This window comes from Oryctolagus cuniculus, chromosome 1 (assembly GCF_964237555.1).
Source record: "Oryctolagus cuniculus chromosome 1, mOryCun1.1, whole genome shotgun sequence".
In the NCBI taxonomy this organism is placed as follows: domain Eukaryota; kingdom Metazoa; phylum Chordata; class Mammalia; order Lagomorpha; family Leporidae; genus Oryctolagus; species Oryctolagus cuniculus.
Genome location: NC_091432.1, coordinates 64694784 through 64710307, shown reverse-complemented (window position 1 = coordinate 64710307; position 15524 = coordinate 64694784). Strand labels below are relative to the sequence as shown.

Below are 15524 nucleotides of genomic sequence, written 5' to 3'. Positions count from 1 at the left end.
CCCCTGGGGGCCCTCCCGTCAGGTTCAACCAGGCGGGGGCCTCGAAGCTCCAGGCCCTGCTCACCTTCACCAGCAGCTCGTAGCGTGGGATCCGCTGCACGGGCTTGATCATGAGGTCGGACAGCGCCTGCTTCTCCTTGTTCTCGCGCATGCTTTGCTGAAACCAGAAGCAGGCGGATGGGCGTGTGTGCGAGGAACGGATGCCAGGAACGGGAAGGCACTCCCAGAAACAGGCTGCCAGCAAGCCCAGCCCGAGAGAAGAGGCCGACCCCTCGGGCTAGGGCTGCGGTGCCCAGGCTGGGAACTCCCGGGGCCTCAGCGCTGGCTAAGGCGAAGCCCCCACCACCCCTGCCCCAGGCCATGCTACCTCCAGGAACTTGAGAAAGGCAGGTCTGGCCTCCTTGGCCACTCGCACGGCGTCCTTTGCGTTGAGGAAGTTGTCGATGTAGGCAGAATAGATGTTGACCAGGACATCCTTGGAGAACTGTGGGTAAGCAGGCAGGTTGGGGACCCCCAAGGCATACCTCACCTCACCCTCATCCCGGTCTTCTTCCCCATTGACTCGTGAGTCACCACTTGTCCCTGCAACTAGAACTGATACGGTCCCCGTGGGGTCAGGCACGTGCTTCTGTGACCCTCCAAGCACACGTGGTACGCGTGACTGTGTGGCCAGCGTGTGCTTGTGAGCGCAGGCAGACACGTTATAAAATCTTATCTGTGCATGCCAGTGTGCGTACACACACTCATGTGCCTGGATGTGTCCTGTGAGCCCGGATCTGCTTCTCTCACGTTTGAAAACATTTTTCATTTGTTTGAGAAGCAGAGAGCCACACAGAGACAGACAGACAAGCAGGGAGAGCTCCCACACACTCCCCGGGCTCTCTGACACAGGAGGGTGAACCTGACTTGAGAGACCCCAGGAGTTAGGTGCCCAAGCAGCATCCTGACCCCAGGACAAACACCCACCCGTCTCTCACTTGAAACTGGGTGTTTCTGTCCCTAGGTCTAGTGTCCAATGCCAGGTCTGGCCAGGCAGGTGTCCCTCCAAGCCACCCTCTAAGAGACAGAGACTCATTCCAGCTTACGCAGCTGCCTACCCCAGGAATGGTCTTCCCCATGCAAACCTCATCCCCACTCGGGGCCCAACTCCGGTTCTGCCTCCCCTCGGAAGCATTCCTGAGCAGGGCTCTGTGTGGTATTTATTACTCCTGGCCTCCGGGTTCTCCTGATCACCCAGGGCAGATCCCACCTCTGCAGAGCACCACTCCTACCCCATCCACAGGAAGACCTCGCTCAGGGCAGGTGTAGCCAGCTGGCAGCTTCGGCCTGGCTGTGGTCAGCATGGAGCTCCACTAGGAGGCGGAGCCTAGTGACCGTGAGGGTGGCCATGGGTTTGAGCTGTCACCACTCAGTCTGAGCTGATGGCCACATCAGTTCCCAGGTCAGCAGGGACATTCTGAGATGCGCTTTTGATCAAGGCCTCACCCCACATCAAAATGACCATGTTAACACACAGCCACACCCCACAAAAAAGATACTATTTTTTCTGCTTGTAACATTTGGGGGAAGGATTTTTTTTAATTTATGTGATTCCTCCTACAATTTAATTTGCATTTGGCTACCTTGTATCAGTCACCATCCTGCATTCTTGAGAATTTTGACAAAGTAACAAAATGTAACTCAAAGTTTTTCAAAGGTAACTAAATTCCTATAGAAAAACACAGAAATTAACAAGGGAAGAAAAAGGCACACTGGGTGTTCAGATGTTCAGTAGAATGGCCATCAGTTTTCTTCTGTAGGTGCCTTTGAATTTTGGAGCCACAACCTTTCCTAAAGCCTCCATCATTGTTATAGGACCTGGGCAAGCTCGCAGGGGAGCTGTGGCCTGCGGTGAGAGGGCAGGTGGGGTACCGGAGAGCCAGGGCCTGGAACCAGGTTTCCTGGGGTCAAGTCCTCCACCACCAGCTGTGACTCTGGCCAGGTTTCCTCTCTGTCTACGCCTCAGTCATTAACTATCACATCAGATAGCTTCCTCCTAGGGTGCTGATACACATGATACATTCAGAATATGGCCCAGCACCGAATGAGTTTCAGACACCACAGCTGTTTCTATGGAAACAGCCCAACACTAGGCCAGCATCAACCAACAAGCCCACTTCCAGGGTCAGGATCAGGGCAGCTGTTCAGGTTCAGGTTCAGGCAGTGGCTAAGGTCAATACAAGCAACAAGCTGAGCATCGGGACCAGGTCAGAGTCAGGACTAGGGTCAGCTCAGTGCCAGCCAGGATCAGGGGTCAGTGTTGGGTCTGGTGCCAGTCCCAGAGTCCAGTCTATAGACTGGACTCTGACCAGGTTCAGGTCCACCCAGCGGCTGGGGTCAGCGCCAGTGTCTCTTCAAGTTTGGGGATGGGTTTGGGATCAGAGTCAGCGTCCAGGCAAGGTAGGGTGGGGTGGGGGGTGTCCTTGGTAGTATGGAGCCCCTCGTGGGAGGGGCCTGAGCAGCAGGGCGCAAGGGGCCACTCACCGACTGGACGAGAAGGGCTCCCACCTTCTGCTGGGCATGCCAAGTCTGCACGCAGTGCCGCACCTGCTCCAGGAACTGCTCGTGGTGCTCCAGGAGCTCTGGGATCTGGTCGAAGATCTCATCCACAAGCGACGGGTCACACAGCAAGGAGTTCTCTGGCTGCTTCAGTGGCTGCATGTAGCCCTGGGGGACCCATGAGGTCACTGCACACCCGCCAGAGACAGGCACCCCAACCCAAGCCGCACAGGTCCCCGTGTGAAGGCAGGTAGAGTCGCCTAGGCCTGCACTCCAGTGCCCAGCCTCCTGTACCTGCCTCAGCTGACAAGGGGCTCCGAGAGCCAGAGACAAAGACCCACCCCCATGCCCTCAGTACCCCCATGCCCTCAATGCCCAGCCCAGACATAGGCGACTGGGCTCAGAAAAAGTTTTGCCAGATGCATCAATAGACAGAGAGATTAGAGTGAGAACAGAAGACAAGGCTCCAGGCGGGACCCCCAGAGTCACTCACCAAATATGTACTGAGCACTCACTATGTGCCCGGCACTGTTCTAGGGCCTGGGAGACAGCAGTGAATGGGACAGAACCAACTCTCTACCCTGATACAGCTTATGATCTAGTTGAATGAAACATATAAATACAAGAAATAAGGAGGGGGCTGGCGCTGTGGCACAGTGGGTTAAGCCACTGCCTGCAGTGCTGGCATCCCATATGGGTACCTGTGAGTCTCAGCTGCTCCACTTCTGATCCAGCTCCCTACTAATGTGCCTGGGAAAGCAGCGGAAAATGCCCCCAAGTACTTGGGCCCCTGCACCCACATGGGAGACCTGGAAGAAGCACCTGGTTTCAGCCTGGCCCGGCCCCAGCTGTTGCGACCATTTGGGGAATGCACCAGCGGATGGAAGACCCCTCTCTCTCTCTAACTCTGCCTTTTGAATAAATTACATTTCATCAAATTTTAAGATGTAACATTATTTTGGTTTTTAAGAAAAGGACTTGCTGCCAATTGTTATGACACACCACCAATATCGCAGGATGAACCCTGATTTCAGAGACGCTCAACTGTGAAGACTGTGGGTGGTCTCAGGCCTGCTCCATATGGAATCCATGGTGATTGACAAGGGGTCCCTGCCCTGGAGAAGAGAGGGGAGGGGCAGGGGAGTTCCCTTGGAAGTCACTGGAACTCTCAGTGACACTGCCTGATGCTGTATCACTAGTTTCAGAACTGCTGGTCAGTCCACGACTAAAATTCCTGTTTTCACTTCAAATCTGCCTTCAGTGGTGTTCTGTATTATAAACAGCCCAGCTCAGCAGAGGGAATGCACATGGAGAGGTCTCCCTCTACTGGCCAATTCTGTAACTGCATGCCAAAGAAACATGAGGGTGTATTTGAAAAAACATATGTGATGCTGCAATAACATTTATATTAAACATTTTAAAAATATGGCTTGTTTTGTAAAACAAGTTGGAGAAAGTCAGGCTCAACAGATTCCTCGCCTGCTTGGGAATTCTGAAGAGGCCCGGCTGACAGCGCAGGGGTGGGCAGTGAGAGCCAGTGCCTGGTCTATGCCTGGTCTATGCCTGGTCTATGCCTGGGTCTCTGGACCCCGCAAGGAGCAGGAGCTACACTGCTCCCCTCCAGTGCCCAGGATCCTCGGAGAAGCAGGCGCATGGCGGGAGGAAAGAATCAACAGCCACCAAAAACCCAACATACCGCCTGCTACAAGCCTGGACTGCATTCACTCAACAAACGCCCACTAAGCAACTATTGTGGGCCAGCCTGCTGGGCCCTGGGCTACACTGGCAAGCAGATGAACTCCCGCTATCTGTGAAGCTGACATTTGGGTGGGGGGAGCAGAAAGAAGGCTTAACAAGTAAGGGAGTGGATGTGTATGTAGTTACCCAGAGCACTTGTCAGGGTAATCAGTGAAAGGGAAGTTGGGGGTTCGAGACAGGCCCAGGGGCATGAGGGTGAGGCTGAAGACGATGAGCTGCCACCTTGGTATTTAACTTCTTCGCCTAAAACTGCTGGCCTCCAGAACAGGTTCCCCAGTCTGTGTGGTAGAGACCCCTGGAGGGTGGCGGTGGGGGGCGCTGTTAGGGTTCAGGCAGTGTGGACCCAGGGGCTTCCTGCCAAGCCCTGCACTGGGCTCTGGCCTTGCTTCGCCATGTCTAGTTCATCCTCTGTGAGCCAGGAGCTATGGCGATGTTGCAGACCACTCATGGTAAGCACTCAGAGCAGTGCCTGCACATGCCAGCCACTCACCGAGCATCAGCCATAACCCTCGCTAGACAGATGACCGCGGGCAGGTCTCCTAGCCCAAGCCTTCACTTCCTATGCCACAAGGTTAAGACAGATTCAACACAACTTTACAAATGCACGCATGGAGTTGTGAGCAGTTTGCTAAGCGACACACGCACCTCTCGTGACCTGCACTTGAGGCACACACGGGGGAGGAAATCGTGGCAGACGCTGGTATGCTCCAGGTCACACCTCTGATCGCAAGTGGGAGCCAAGTGTGAACCCCAGCTGTTGGCCTGGCTCCTGAGCCATGCTCCACTTAGGCCCCTGGGCCAGACCTCAGTCCTCTGTCGCACACCCCACGGCTACCTGGAGCAGCAGTCCTGGGGTGCAGGTGACACCCTTCTGACCAGCTCCACCCCTCCCTACCCAAAGCTCTCAGACCGGCTCCCGCCACCTCCAGGTCCTGCACACCTTCCCCACATGCAGCCTGTGCACAGCCTGGGAGCTGCAGAGGCAAGAAGACACCCCAGCCCTGCCTCTCCCAGCGCTCCGCTGCTCTTGTCTGAGAACAGGCACGGGAGGTGCGGGGGGTGGCGGGCCAGGGTGGCATCACCTTTCTATCTCCACGCTGGGAGATGAGTATGATTTGGCAGGTGCGATGGAGGCTCACAGAAGTGAGGTGACTGGGTTCACTCAGCAAGGAGGCAATGACCCAAGACCCGGACCACCTGACTCTAGGGCGCCCCTTCTCCCCCGCACAGGCAATGGCCCTGGAGGCCCCTCAGGACCTTGCCTGTTACTGCTACTGCTGGGCATGCTGGTCCCTGCTCCAGCTCCCGAGCTCCCAGCAGGGTCCCCGCCATGCCCGACAGCCCTCAGGCCCTGCGTGGCTGCCTGCGGCTCCTATACAGAGAGCACCTCTCACTTCTGGCTTCCTGCGGCCTCGGGGACCTTCGTGCCTGGGGTGCCTCCATCTGCAGCCCTCCCCTCCCCCTGGGCTAGCTGTCTTGAATTCCTGCCCGCCCCTCAAGTCCCCACTGAGCACCCCAACCACCAGAGCCTTTCCTGACCCCCCTCACCTCGGGGCAGGTCCCCCTTCTGTGTTCGCCTCTTCTGTACTTTTTCTCAGAAGAACACGATGTATTTCCTTGCACATAACAAGGCTATGCATTATACATAAGAAAATCTAAACTAAGATAAATGTAGCCACTTGAAGTGCAGCACAGTGCACTCACATTAAGTGCCTTTGGGCTGTTGTGTGACTGTCACTCACCACAGTCCATCCCCAGAACCTTCTTCCTCTTATAAAACTGAAAGTCTGTACCCATCCATTCCCTCCTCCCTGGCCGCCCGCAGCCACCGTCCTACTTTCTGTCACTACGGATCCGATTGCTCCAGGGACCCTCTGTCAGCAGACCCTTGTAGTGCCGACCCCCACGTGACTGGCTAATTTCATGGAGCAGAGCGCACTGCAGCCCGTGTCCAAACGCCCTGGTCTCCGAGGCGGAACGGCATGTGCTGGGCACGTGCACTCGCTGTGCACCTGCACGACGCCACCCACTCGCTGTCTCCACCATGGCCCTCGTGTGTGCCGGGAACAGGCTCTGGACAGCACCGGACAATCCTCCCTGCCCGCCAGACACCACCGGACCGTCCTCCCCGCCCACCAGCCCGGCCAGGATGCGGCCAGCGGAAGGGGCTCGCTGCAGACGTGTGCAGTGAATGGATGAATGTGCGCCTGCTTTGGGTGTCCAGGGCCCTGCCTTCGGGGCCCTCTGCTCTCACTCACACTGTAGCTCAACTCCACGTTCTCCACACTGGGCCCCAGCCCCGCAAGTGCATCCAGGCTCAGGACTTCCCCACAAGACACCGGCACCTCAGGCGGTCCCACCTTCGCCAAGCCAGGCACCCCGGCAGCACCCTGAGTTTCCCCGCCTGGCCCATTTACCTCCCAAGTGCCTGCCCCCAGCTCTCAGCAGCTCCCCACCTCCTTCTGCCACCCACCCTCCCAGCAGCCGGACTCTGGAAAGCAAGAATCCCTGCTCAGAACTGTGGCTGACTCCAGGTGCGGCAGAGTCCAGCCCTCCCATGTCCAGGGTCCCTCCAGCTGGCCCCTGCTGACCCGAGCAGTGTGACTGGGGGATCAAGCCGCCCATCGCAGGCTGGTCACACAGACTTCAGACTCTGCTGCTCAGAAGGCAGGTCTCAGCAGGGGCCAGCACCTCCTCAGTGCCCCTATGGTGCCCCATACATTCAGCTACATTCAGGTCCAGGACTACATTCAGGTCCAGGGGGCTGCTGGGAGGGGGTGCAAGGGCAGTGTGGGTGGGTGGGTGCCTCCTGCCCTGCAGGGGGCGTCCTCCTCCTGTGGTGCTGCACAGGGATTCTCCACGAGGGGTGGAGGTCCTGGGTTTCAACTCTCTGGCCTTGGCCCCTTGCCCATGGAAGGGGCTTGCTCCCACCTTGCTGTCACCTCTGAGACAGCCTACTGGACTCAGAACAGCTCTTTCCAGGGGCCCGGGCCTCACCTGCATCAGGGTGCGCAGCGATTCCACATAAGACTGCTCCGTGTCCAGCAGGGTCATGGTCACGTGCTTCCGCATGTCCTAGGGAGACAGGGACAGGGTGAGCAGTGCCTCGTTCCTCTCAGAGCCCATCGCCTACAGCCACGTGGAGCCCAGAGGGCCCATGCACACCTTCTCCTTGGACTTCAAGACAGCCCTCCCACCATGCAGGGCTCCTGGCTGGCTGTCTCCCGAAAGCACCTGCGCCTCCACTCACCCTTTGCTCAGGTGCTCCCCCTGCTGGAATGCCTGACCCCTGCATCCAAGACACACCTCTTCCCTCACGCCCAGACCACCCAGTTGTGGGAAGATCTGAAATCTCAGCTTTACTTCTTGGCTCTCAAAAAGGATCCTTTTTTTCTCCTCTAAGATCTACCTTATTTATCTGAAGGCCAGAATAACAGACAGACGGGAGAAACACAGAGAAAAAGATCCTCCATCTCCTGATTCACTCCCCCAGTGCCACAACAGGTGGAAGCCAGGAGCCAGGAACTCCCTCTGGGTCTCCCTTGGCCCATCATTTGTTGCTTTCCCAGGTGTACTAACAGGGAGATGGACTGGAAGTGGAGCAGCCAGGACTCACACAGGTGCCCATATGGGATGATGGAGTTGCAGGAGGCAGCTTAAGCTTTTTTCTTTTTTTAAAATTTGTATGTATCTTGTAAATACATTAGGAACATGGGTAATTCTTCCCATCGCCCTCATCCTACCCACTGTCCCCCTTCCTCCCCCCTCTTCTATTTGGTCCAAGAAAGAAAAGAAAACAAAAATAAAGGAAAAAAAAAAGAAAGAATGGAATAAAAAAACCAAGAGAACTGCTCCGCAGCAATCTAAACAAGGGCTGTGCTTTGTTACTGCCTCTTGAAGGTGTTTTCACTTTCCCCCTTCTTCTTTTTCCTTCTTTCCTCTCCCTTTCCTTTTTGAAATTTAATTGTCTTTAAAGAAGAAACCAAGAATAATGCATCTTTTGTGAGCTCTCAGACATAACTACAACTTATGAGACAAGAATATCTTCCTTTTAAAATACTAAAAGGAAGTAATTCTTGAGAACAAGTTTTACTATTAAGTCTCATGATACCACTCTTTGGGGACAGAGGTCCTGCATGGGCAGTTAGAGCACAGTGATTCTTGTTGTTTATTTAATAAATAACACTCTTGGGTGACATCAGTGGTCACCCAAGGCTCTTGACATGAGCTGCCTCGGCTATGGAAGCCTTCTGGATCCAGTAGCTTGATAGAGCCATAAGCAAAGTGGGAATTCTCTCTTCCCTTTAGAGAAAAGTATCTCCTTCTTTGGTGGCCACTTCTTTCCACTGGGGTCTCAACCACAGGGATCCTTTTCATAGGACATTTTTTCCCCAGAGTATCTTGTCTTTCCATGTCTGAAATGCTCCCCCTGGGCTTTCCAGCCAGACTTAAGGCATTTCAATGCCTTAAGGGCTGATTCTGGTGTAAGACTGCTAATTAAAACGACTGTCATTCTATGAGTCTGCTGTATGGACTGCTTCCCATGTGCAGCTAAAACTTACTGTGTCACAATGCAGGCTAAAAAGATTTTTTTTTAAGTTTATTTACATATTTGAAAGTTAGAGCTACAAAGAGGGGGAGAGAGAGAAAGCAATCTTCCATCCATTAGTTTACTCGCCATCTCCCCAAATGGCCACAACATCCAGGGCTGGGCCAGGCCAAAGCCAGGAGCTAGGAGTTTCTTCTGGTCTCCCACATGGGTAGCAGGGGCTCAAGTACTTGGGCCATTTGCTGCTGCTTTCCCAGGCTATTAGCAGGGAACTGGGTCAGAAGTGGAGCAGCTGGGACTTGAACCAGCGCCCATATGAGATGCCGGCACTGTAGGTGGTGGGGTGGCTTTACCTGCTACGACATGGCGTAGGTCTCAAAAAGGACTAAATTTGTTAAAAATCTGTAGTAAACTCTCACATTTGCACAGGAAGACTTTTCAAGGCCACTGCCCACTCCAGCTGCCCATTCTGAAGAGCCCGCCTTTGGGCAGGGTGTCGTGGGAAGTGCCCCACCCAATTCACAGAAAGACACTGCACCCAGGGAGGCAGAGTCAGTGCCAAAGGTCACGCGGCTGGGCGGTGTCTGGCAAGGCCGGATCTCAGCTCCCTCATTTAACAATGTTCACTGAGCCGCTACGCACCAGGCATTATGTGTTATTTAACCCTCTGACCACCTGTGAGGTAGGTGGTGTTGGTCTCCCCACTTTAAGGATGGGGAAAGGACGACCCAGGCCCTGATGCTTCCAGCCTGAGGAGCTCACCATCTGTGTTAGAGGCCCGGAGGGGTGCCCAGGCTCTGCACCCACAGTCCCCAGGGGCAGGGCCTGCAGCCCTGTGGGAGGCTTTGCTGGAAGCCAGCCTGGGCTGCCTGTGCTCAGCTTATCTGCCGCCCTCTCCCCAGGCCCTGCACTTATTTCTCTTCCAGGAAGCCTTCTCAAACGTCTGCAGCTCCAGCAGCTGCCCTCCCAGGACTCCTCACTAATCCCCCTCCAAGTCCCTGGAGTACCTGGGCAGGGCCCAGATCTCTGGGTGGGTGACGCTCCGCCCACCTGTGTGCCAGCAGACTCCAGCCACACGGCAGTGCCGGGGTGGGTGCCATGGTGTGGCGCTCCTCCAGCGTCTGCTCCGGGGAATGGACAGGGAGCCCAGCGACGGGGCTGCCCGCTCAGGCTCCAGCCCCCTGGGCAGGTTCGGGTCACGGGGCCCCCTGGGGGTGTGACCGGGGTGCCCCATTCCCACCTGCTCCTCTCTGAAGTGGCCCTCAGCAGGTGGCCGTGAGCACATGGGCTCTGTCCTCACGGCAGGGCCCCAATGTCCATCCATCCTCATTCTGCCTCCCGAGACGCACCGGGAGCCCCGTGTCAGCAGGGCCCCTGAGCACCCTGCCCTGCCCACACCCCCTGGGCTGGCGCTGCGCCTGGCAGCCAGGAGGGCTGGGGTGACAGGGAGGCTGACGCTGCAATGCCTGCCTTCCCAGCTGCCTCGCTCCACACAGCACGGGGGGCTGTCACTCAGCTGTCAGGTGAAGGCACGCCAGACAAGACCAGCTCCCTGCCACTGCGGCAAGCGCCCTTCTTGCACGTGCCCAGACACGGGTGTAGTGTCTACAGGGAGGGGGTGGAGGGCCGGGAGGCAGGAGACGGCTGCCGCAGCTGTCAGCCAGATCAGCAGGCCCACCTGTTCTAGGCAGGACAACCGCGCAGGACCGGCCTCTCCCAGGGCTCCTGGCCCCCGGCAGCCCCATCTCCAGAGCTTCTTCCACTTAGTGAGGCGCTGAGATGGGGACTGGAGAGCCGCAGGCGGGCGGCAGGAAGACCGAGGGACGGCCCCTGGGGCATGGCAACTCCAAGGCGCAGGCCCTGATGCACACGACAGGGAGCCAGACACATGCACAGAGAAGCCACAAAGGCAAGACACCCGCACAGAGACAACAACTGCAGCCGAGTCACCCCTCTGAGGGCCTGGAGGCAGTGCGGAGACACACACAACAGTGCACAACACCAGGAGGAGGGCATGGCTCGGCCCCCTCCCTGGGCTGGCCTGCAAAGACACAAAGACTAGAGGGCCCTGGAGCCCCTTCCCCTGCAGGGCTAGGAATGGGGCCACCACCGGTCCCCCACAGCATGGTGTCTCCAAGCCCAGCAGGTCCAGTTGCAGGGAGAGGACCCTGGCTCCCCTGCCCTGCACATCCACCTACCTCCCCACTGCTGGGGAGGCTAGAAATCTTCCGGAGGGGTGGGCCCAGGACCCCCTTAGCAACAGCCTCGGCCTCCACATTGATCCGCTTCCTGAGCTAAGGACCCCTGGGCCCGGACCCTTGACACCCCCCCTGCCCTCAATCTCCCTGGGTCCATCACAGGTCAGAGCCCCCAGTTCCGTGGCCCCCAGCTGGGATGACCGACTGACTCCCAGCCCTCTGCCCATGCCTCCCTCAGTTTCTCACGCTGGCTGAGCCCCAGGCCGAGGTGTAGGCCAGGCCCCTGGCTGTCTCTTCCCCTCCCCCTCCCCATACCTGGGCCTCCCCGGGCTCCTCGGCGTCAGCGCCGCCGCCGCCCCCGGCGGGCTCCCCGGAGGCAGCGGCCGGGCCCAGATCACGCATGTCTTCCAGCGCGATGGTGAACTGGGCCAGGGTCTTCACCATCTGCAGCATGCGGCCGGCCCGCCGCCGAAGCGGGACGCCGCGGCGGCGGAGGGGGCGGGGGTCGGCACGGGGTCGGGGGGCCCCCTCCTCCCCTCGGTCGGCCACGGGCTCTGCCCGGCCGCGGCGGCGGTCGCGGTGTCAGCCCCAGCGCCGATCTGAGCGCTGCGGCCCGGCGGGCGGTGGCGCTGTTGCCTCCTGCGCGCAGGGAGTGCGCCCGGCCGCCGGCCCCGCGCGCGCCGCGTCGCTGGGGGAGGGGGTCTCCGCCCTCGGCGCGCCGCCGCCCCATCTCCCCCAGCGCGCCCCGGCGTCGCGGCGTCCGCTCACTGGCCGTACCCCAGCCCCAGGACACAGGTCAGCGCACAGCCGTGGGCAAAGGCGGCGAACGCAGCGTGGGCACACCCAGCGTGGGCACACCCCACGCTCAGGTTTACACCCTGCACCCTTGGGGGCCCACACAGGGGCACGCAAGTTCCTGCATCCAGAACAGGCCCCTGTGCGTGGAAACCAGCCCGCATCGCCCGGTTCAGGGCCAGGGGCAGCCGCAGCAGCCAGTAGTGGTCCGTGCAGACCTGCCCCACGGCTGCAGGGACAGGTGCTTCCGTGGTCACATGGCTGTGGCCAGACCCATTCCGCCTCCCACCCGCAGTTCCAGCGCTGCCACAAGGCCCCACCTAGGCCTCAGTGGAGCACCTGAGAAGTCCTCCACGCACTGAGACCCCGCCAGCGCGCCCAGGCTGTAATCCCAAGCAGGATTCCCCAGCACATGCTGCCTCAACCCCAGGGAGATGGCAGAAGCAATCCGGGCCTCTGTTCATCAGGCTGGGGTGAGGGGCGGTGGGCGAAACGGTGTTTCCCACACTCACAAGCCCTCAGCTCACTCCTCCAGTACCTGCTTTCTCCTGGCTTCCTGTGCCCATCGCCCAAGCCAGGCCTGGCTGTCTACCCCTCTCCCTCTCAGGCACCCTTGCTCCAGCCGCTCTGCTTTAACTTCTACGAACAGCCCAAGGCCTGGGCCAGACCTTCCCCTCTGCCAGAGTGTTCCTCCTTTCCCTTTAAGACCAAACGTCACCTCCTCAGGGAAGCCCTCTCTGATCCTCAGCTGTTTGCCCTACCTTAACCAGGTGCCTTGGTTTGAAATCGCATGTTTGAGCCATGACTCAGCGGATGCTGTCCCCTCCCCCAGACTGTAGGCTCCACAGGGGCAAGGGCCGTGTGCTCATAGTAGCAGCAGGCTGGTCAACAAGCAAGCCCCCAGCGACCCCCCTCCCCCACTTGCCAGCTGTCCCCAGGTGAGAGGCACAGAGCCAAGGCCAGCCCCTCCCGCTGGGCCCTGCCCCCTACCCCAGCCAGGCGAGTCCACCCAAGGAAATTACTCCTCACCCCTCCTGGAAGGGCAGGGCCGTGCTTCTGGGCGGCACTGGCCTCCTCCGAGAGCCCAAGACACCCAGCTGTCAAAATGTAACCACCCAGTCTCCAAAGAGCCAGCAATGCAAAGGCGCACAGAGAATTCCAAGAGTAGCAGATGAAAATCAGCGCCCTGTCGGCACAGCAGCCGAGCCCAGTCCAGTGGATGCCACCCAGACAGGAGGGGCTGCACCCCGGGGGCTCCAAGCCTGACACCTGATGGGGGCCGTCCACGGATTTGTGCAGCATGAATGAGCAATCGGTGAACCCAGCTGTGTCCCGGCGCCCAGAAGAATGGCTCAGCTTCCTGAGTGAAAGCACCCGTCTGCTCTGCACCAGTCCCCTCGTGGGCCCTCCACGATAGTGGGTCTCCAACAGCGGCGCCTGGGCCCCTCTGCCCCGGCTCCTGAGTCTGAAGCTGGGCGGGGCCCGGCAGTCTGGACTGCCACCAGCCTTCCAGGTGATTCCGATACACTGGCCGTGCAGCAGGTCCCTGCAGAGCCCCTCAGCCCCTGAGAGGCAGAAGGAAGTCCGCCAGGAGGTCCTCAAGCCCTCCTCTGCCTCTGGTTTGGCCCTAGAGAGCCCGTGAGGCCAGTGGCCTCTGACCTCCCGGAGGGCCTGTTCCTGCCTCTGGGGCTGGGCTGCGGCAGAGGGCCTGCAGGAGCCAGCCATTGGCTGAGGGTGACTTGGGAGGGAGACGCAGGTGTCACGCTGCGTCCCACACTAGCGGTGTGAGGGCCCCACGGCCCGTGCACTGCTGAGTCACCGCAGAGACTGGACACCCATATGGGGCTTGCAGTCAGGAACCCTCTTCCTCCAGCCGTAAGACCTCCGCCTCCATCTCTTCTGAGTGGCTGGGAGCCCAGGCGCAGCTCAGGAATGGAGAGCTGCAGCAGGAGTGACAGCCCCACCCTCGCTGGCCGGGAGGAGCTCCCCCAGACAACACAGGACTTCTGTCACAGGGCTCAGCAGCGAAAGTCACCTCTGCCTGGCAGAAATATTCAAGGAAGGCTTCCTGGAGGAGGCAGGGTTTGAAGGAGGTCCTGAGGCCACGAGATGCAGCAGCATGTGGGTGCCAGAGAGTGGAGTTCCTTAGAGGCCCCTGCTCCGGAAAGGGGCGGGACTTGGTGCTAGACGCACTGCTTGCTGCTGCTGCTTCATTAGGGTGGCTAATTAGATCCAAGCTCGTTGCCATGGCAACTGGGGGGCTGGGGGACACAGGGAACTGAAAGGAAGCTAAGAGAAGCCAGAGGAGTGCGCAGGCTCTGAGTCAGGGTTTCCAGCGATCACCCTGCACAGCACGGGCACCCGGGTGCCAGGGCCCCTCGGGAGCAGGTCGGTGGGGGCCAGGCACAGCTCTGCTCGGGGACAGACTCCTCTCGGGTGGCTGCGGTGCTCACAGGTGGTCTGCGGGGAACAGGTTTCCCAAGTGTACAAGGTGACGCCACGTCCCACCCCCACCACCAACGACACCCTCCTTAGGGGAAAGCTAGACATGGCTCTGCCTCACAAGACCACCGCCCACTCCAGGAAAGGCAGGTGGGGAGCCCCAGCTCCGTGGGACCAGCCTCCGGCCAGCCCCCCCGAAACACCAAACTCGTCCTGCCCCCACGGGGGGCTGCTGCCCGCCCCCCATCCCTGAGGGGCTCCCAGCACCTGTTTCCCAGACACTGCGCCTGCCCGCGGCTGGTGCTGGACCGGTGATGGGAAGTCTGGCAAGGGTGGACATACGACGGATAATGAGGAGCGGCTCAACACACGGAAGGCTAAGAGGACAACTGAATAAGTGACAGACGGGCAGATGAGCAGACTAGATCACGAGTGACAAACACGAGTGGATGCATGAACACGAGGTTCAATGGATGCGTGGTTAACTGAATTTTTTATGAAGGTTTGTTTTTATCTACTTGAAAAGCAGAGTGAGGTGGGAGAGAGAGAGAGATCCTCCATCTACTGGTTCACTCCCCAAACATTTACCATAGCAGGGCTGGGCCTGGCTGATGCCAGGAGCCAGGAACTCCATCCGAGTTCCTGGATGTGGGTGGCAGAGGCCCAAGCACTTGAGCCATGGTGTGCTGCCTGACAGGAGGCACTGCAGGATGTTAGGAAGGGGAGAGGTGCCAGGGCTAGGACTGGTACTCAGGTATGGGATGCAGGCATCCCCCCCAGCAGCCTGAGCTGCTGTACCACAACACCGGCCCGGAATTCTTACTTTACTCATTTGTTAAGTAGTTCAGTGAATACTTATTGAGCACCTACTAGGTAACAAGTGCCATGATGGAGATTTGCAGGTAAGAAAAGAGATCTGGGGGGCCGGAGCTGTGGCATAGCAGGTAAAGCCACCGCCTACAGTGCTGGCATCCCATATGGGTGCCGGTTCTAGTCCCGGCTGCTTCACTTCCCATCCAGCTCTCTGCTGTGGCCTGGGAAAGAAGTAGAAGGTGGCCCAAGCCCTTGGGCCCCTGCACCCACGTAGGAGACCAGGAAGAAGCTCCAGGCTCCTGGCTTCAGATTGGCACAGCTCCAACCATTGCGGCCAACTGGGGAGTGAACCAGTGAGTGGAAGACCTCTTTCTCTCTGCATCTCCTTCTCTCTCTGCATAACTCTGACTTTCCAATGAATAAATAAATCT

At 58.7% G+C, this 15524-nt stretch overlaps 1 protein-coding gene across 1 annotated transcript in view; it reads right to left on the bottom strand.

The window, feature by feature from the left end:
* Positions 1-15524, bottom strand: part of ARHGEF17 (Rho guanine nucleotide exchange factor 17) — a 58469-nt gene that overhangs the window by 11468 nt on the left and 31477 nt on the right. Inside the window, exons 2-5 of the mRNA XM_008267755.3 lie at positions 7294-7371; positions 2524-2706; positions 368-484; positions 65-157 (exon numbers count right to left, since the gene is read on the bottom strand). Coding sequence (XP_008265977.3) covers positions 65-157; positions 368-484; positions 2524-2706; positions 7294-7371 — 471 coding nt within the window. The remainder of the gene's footprint in view (positions 1-64; positions 158-367; positions 485-2523; positions 2707-7293; positions 7372-15524) is intronic.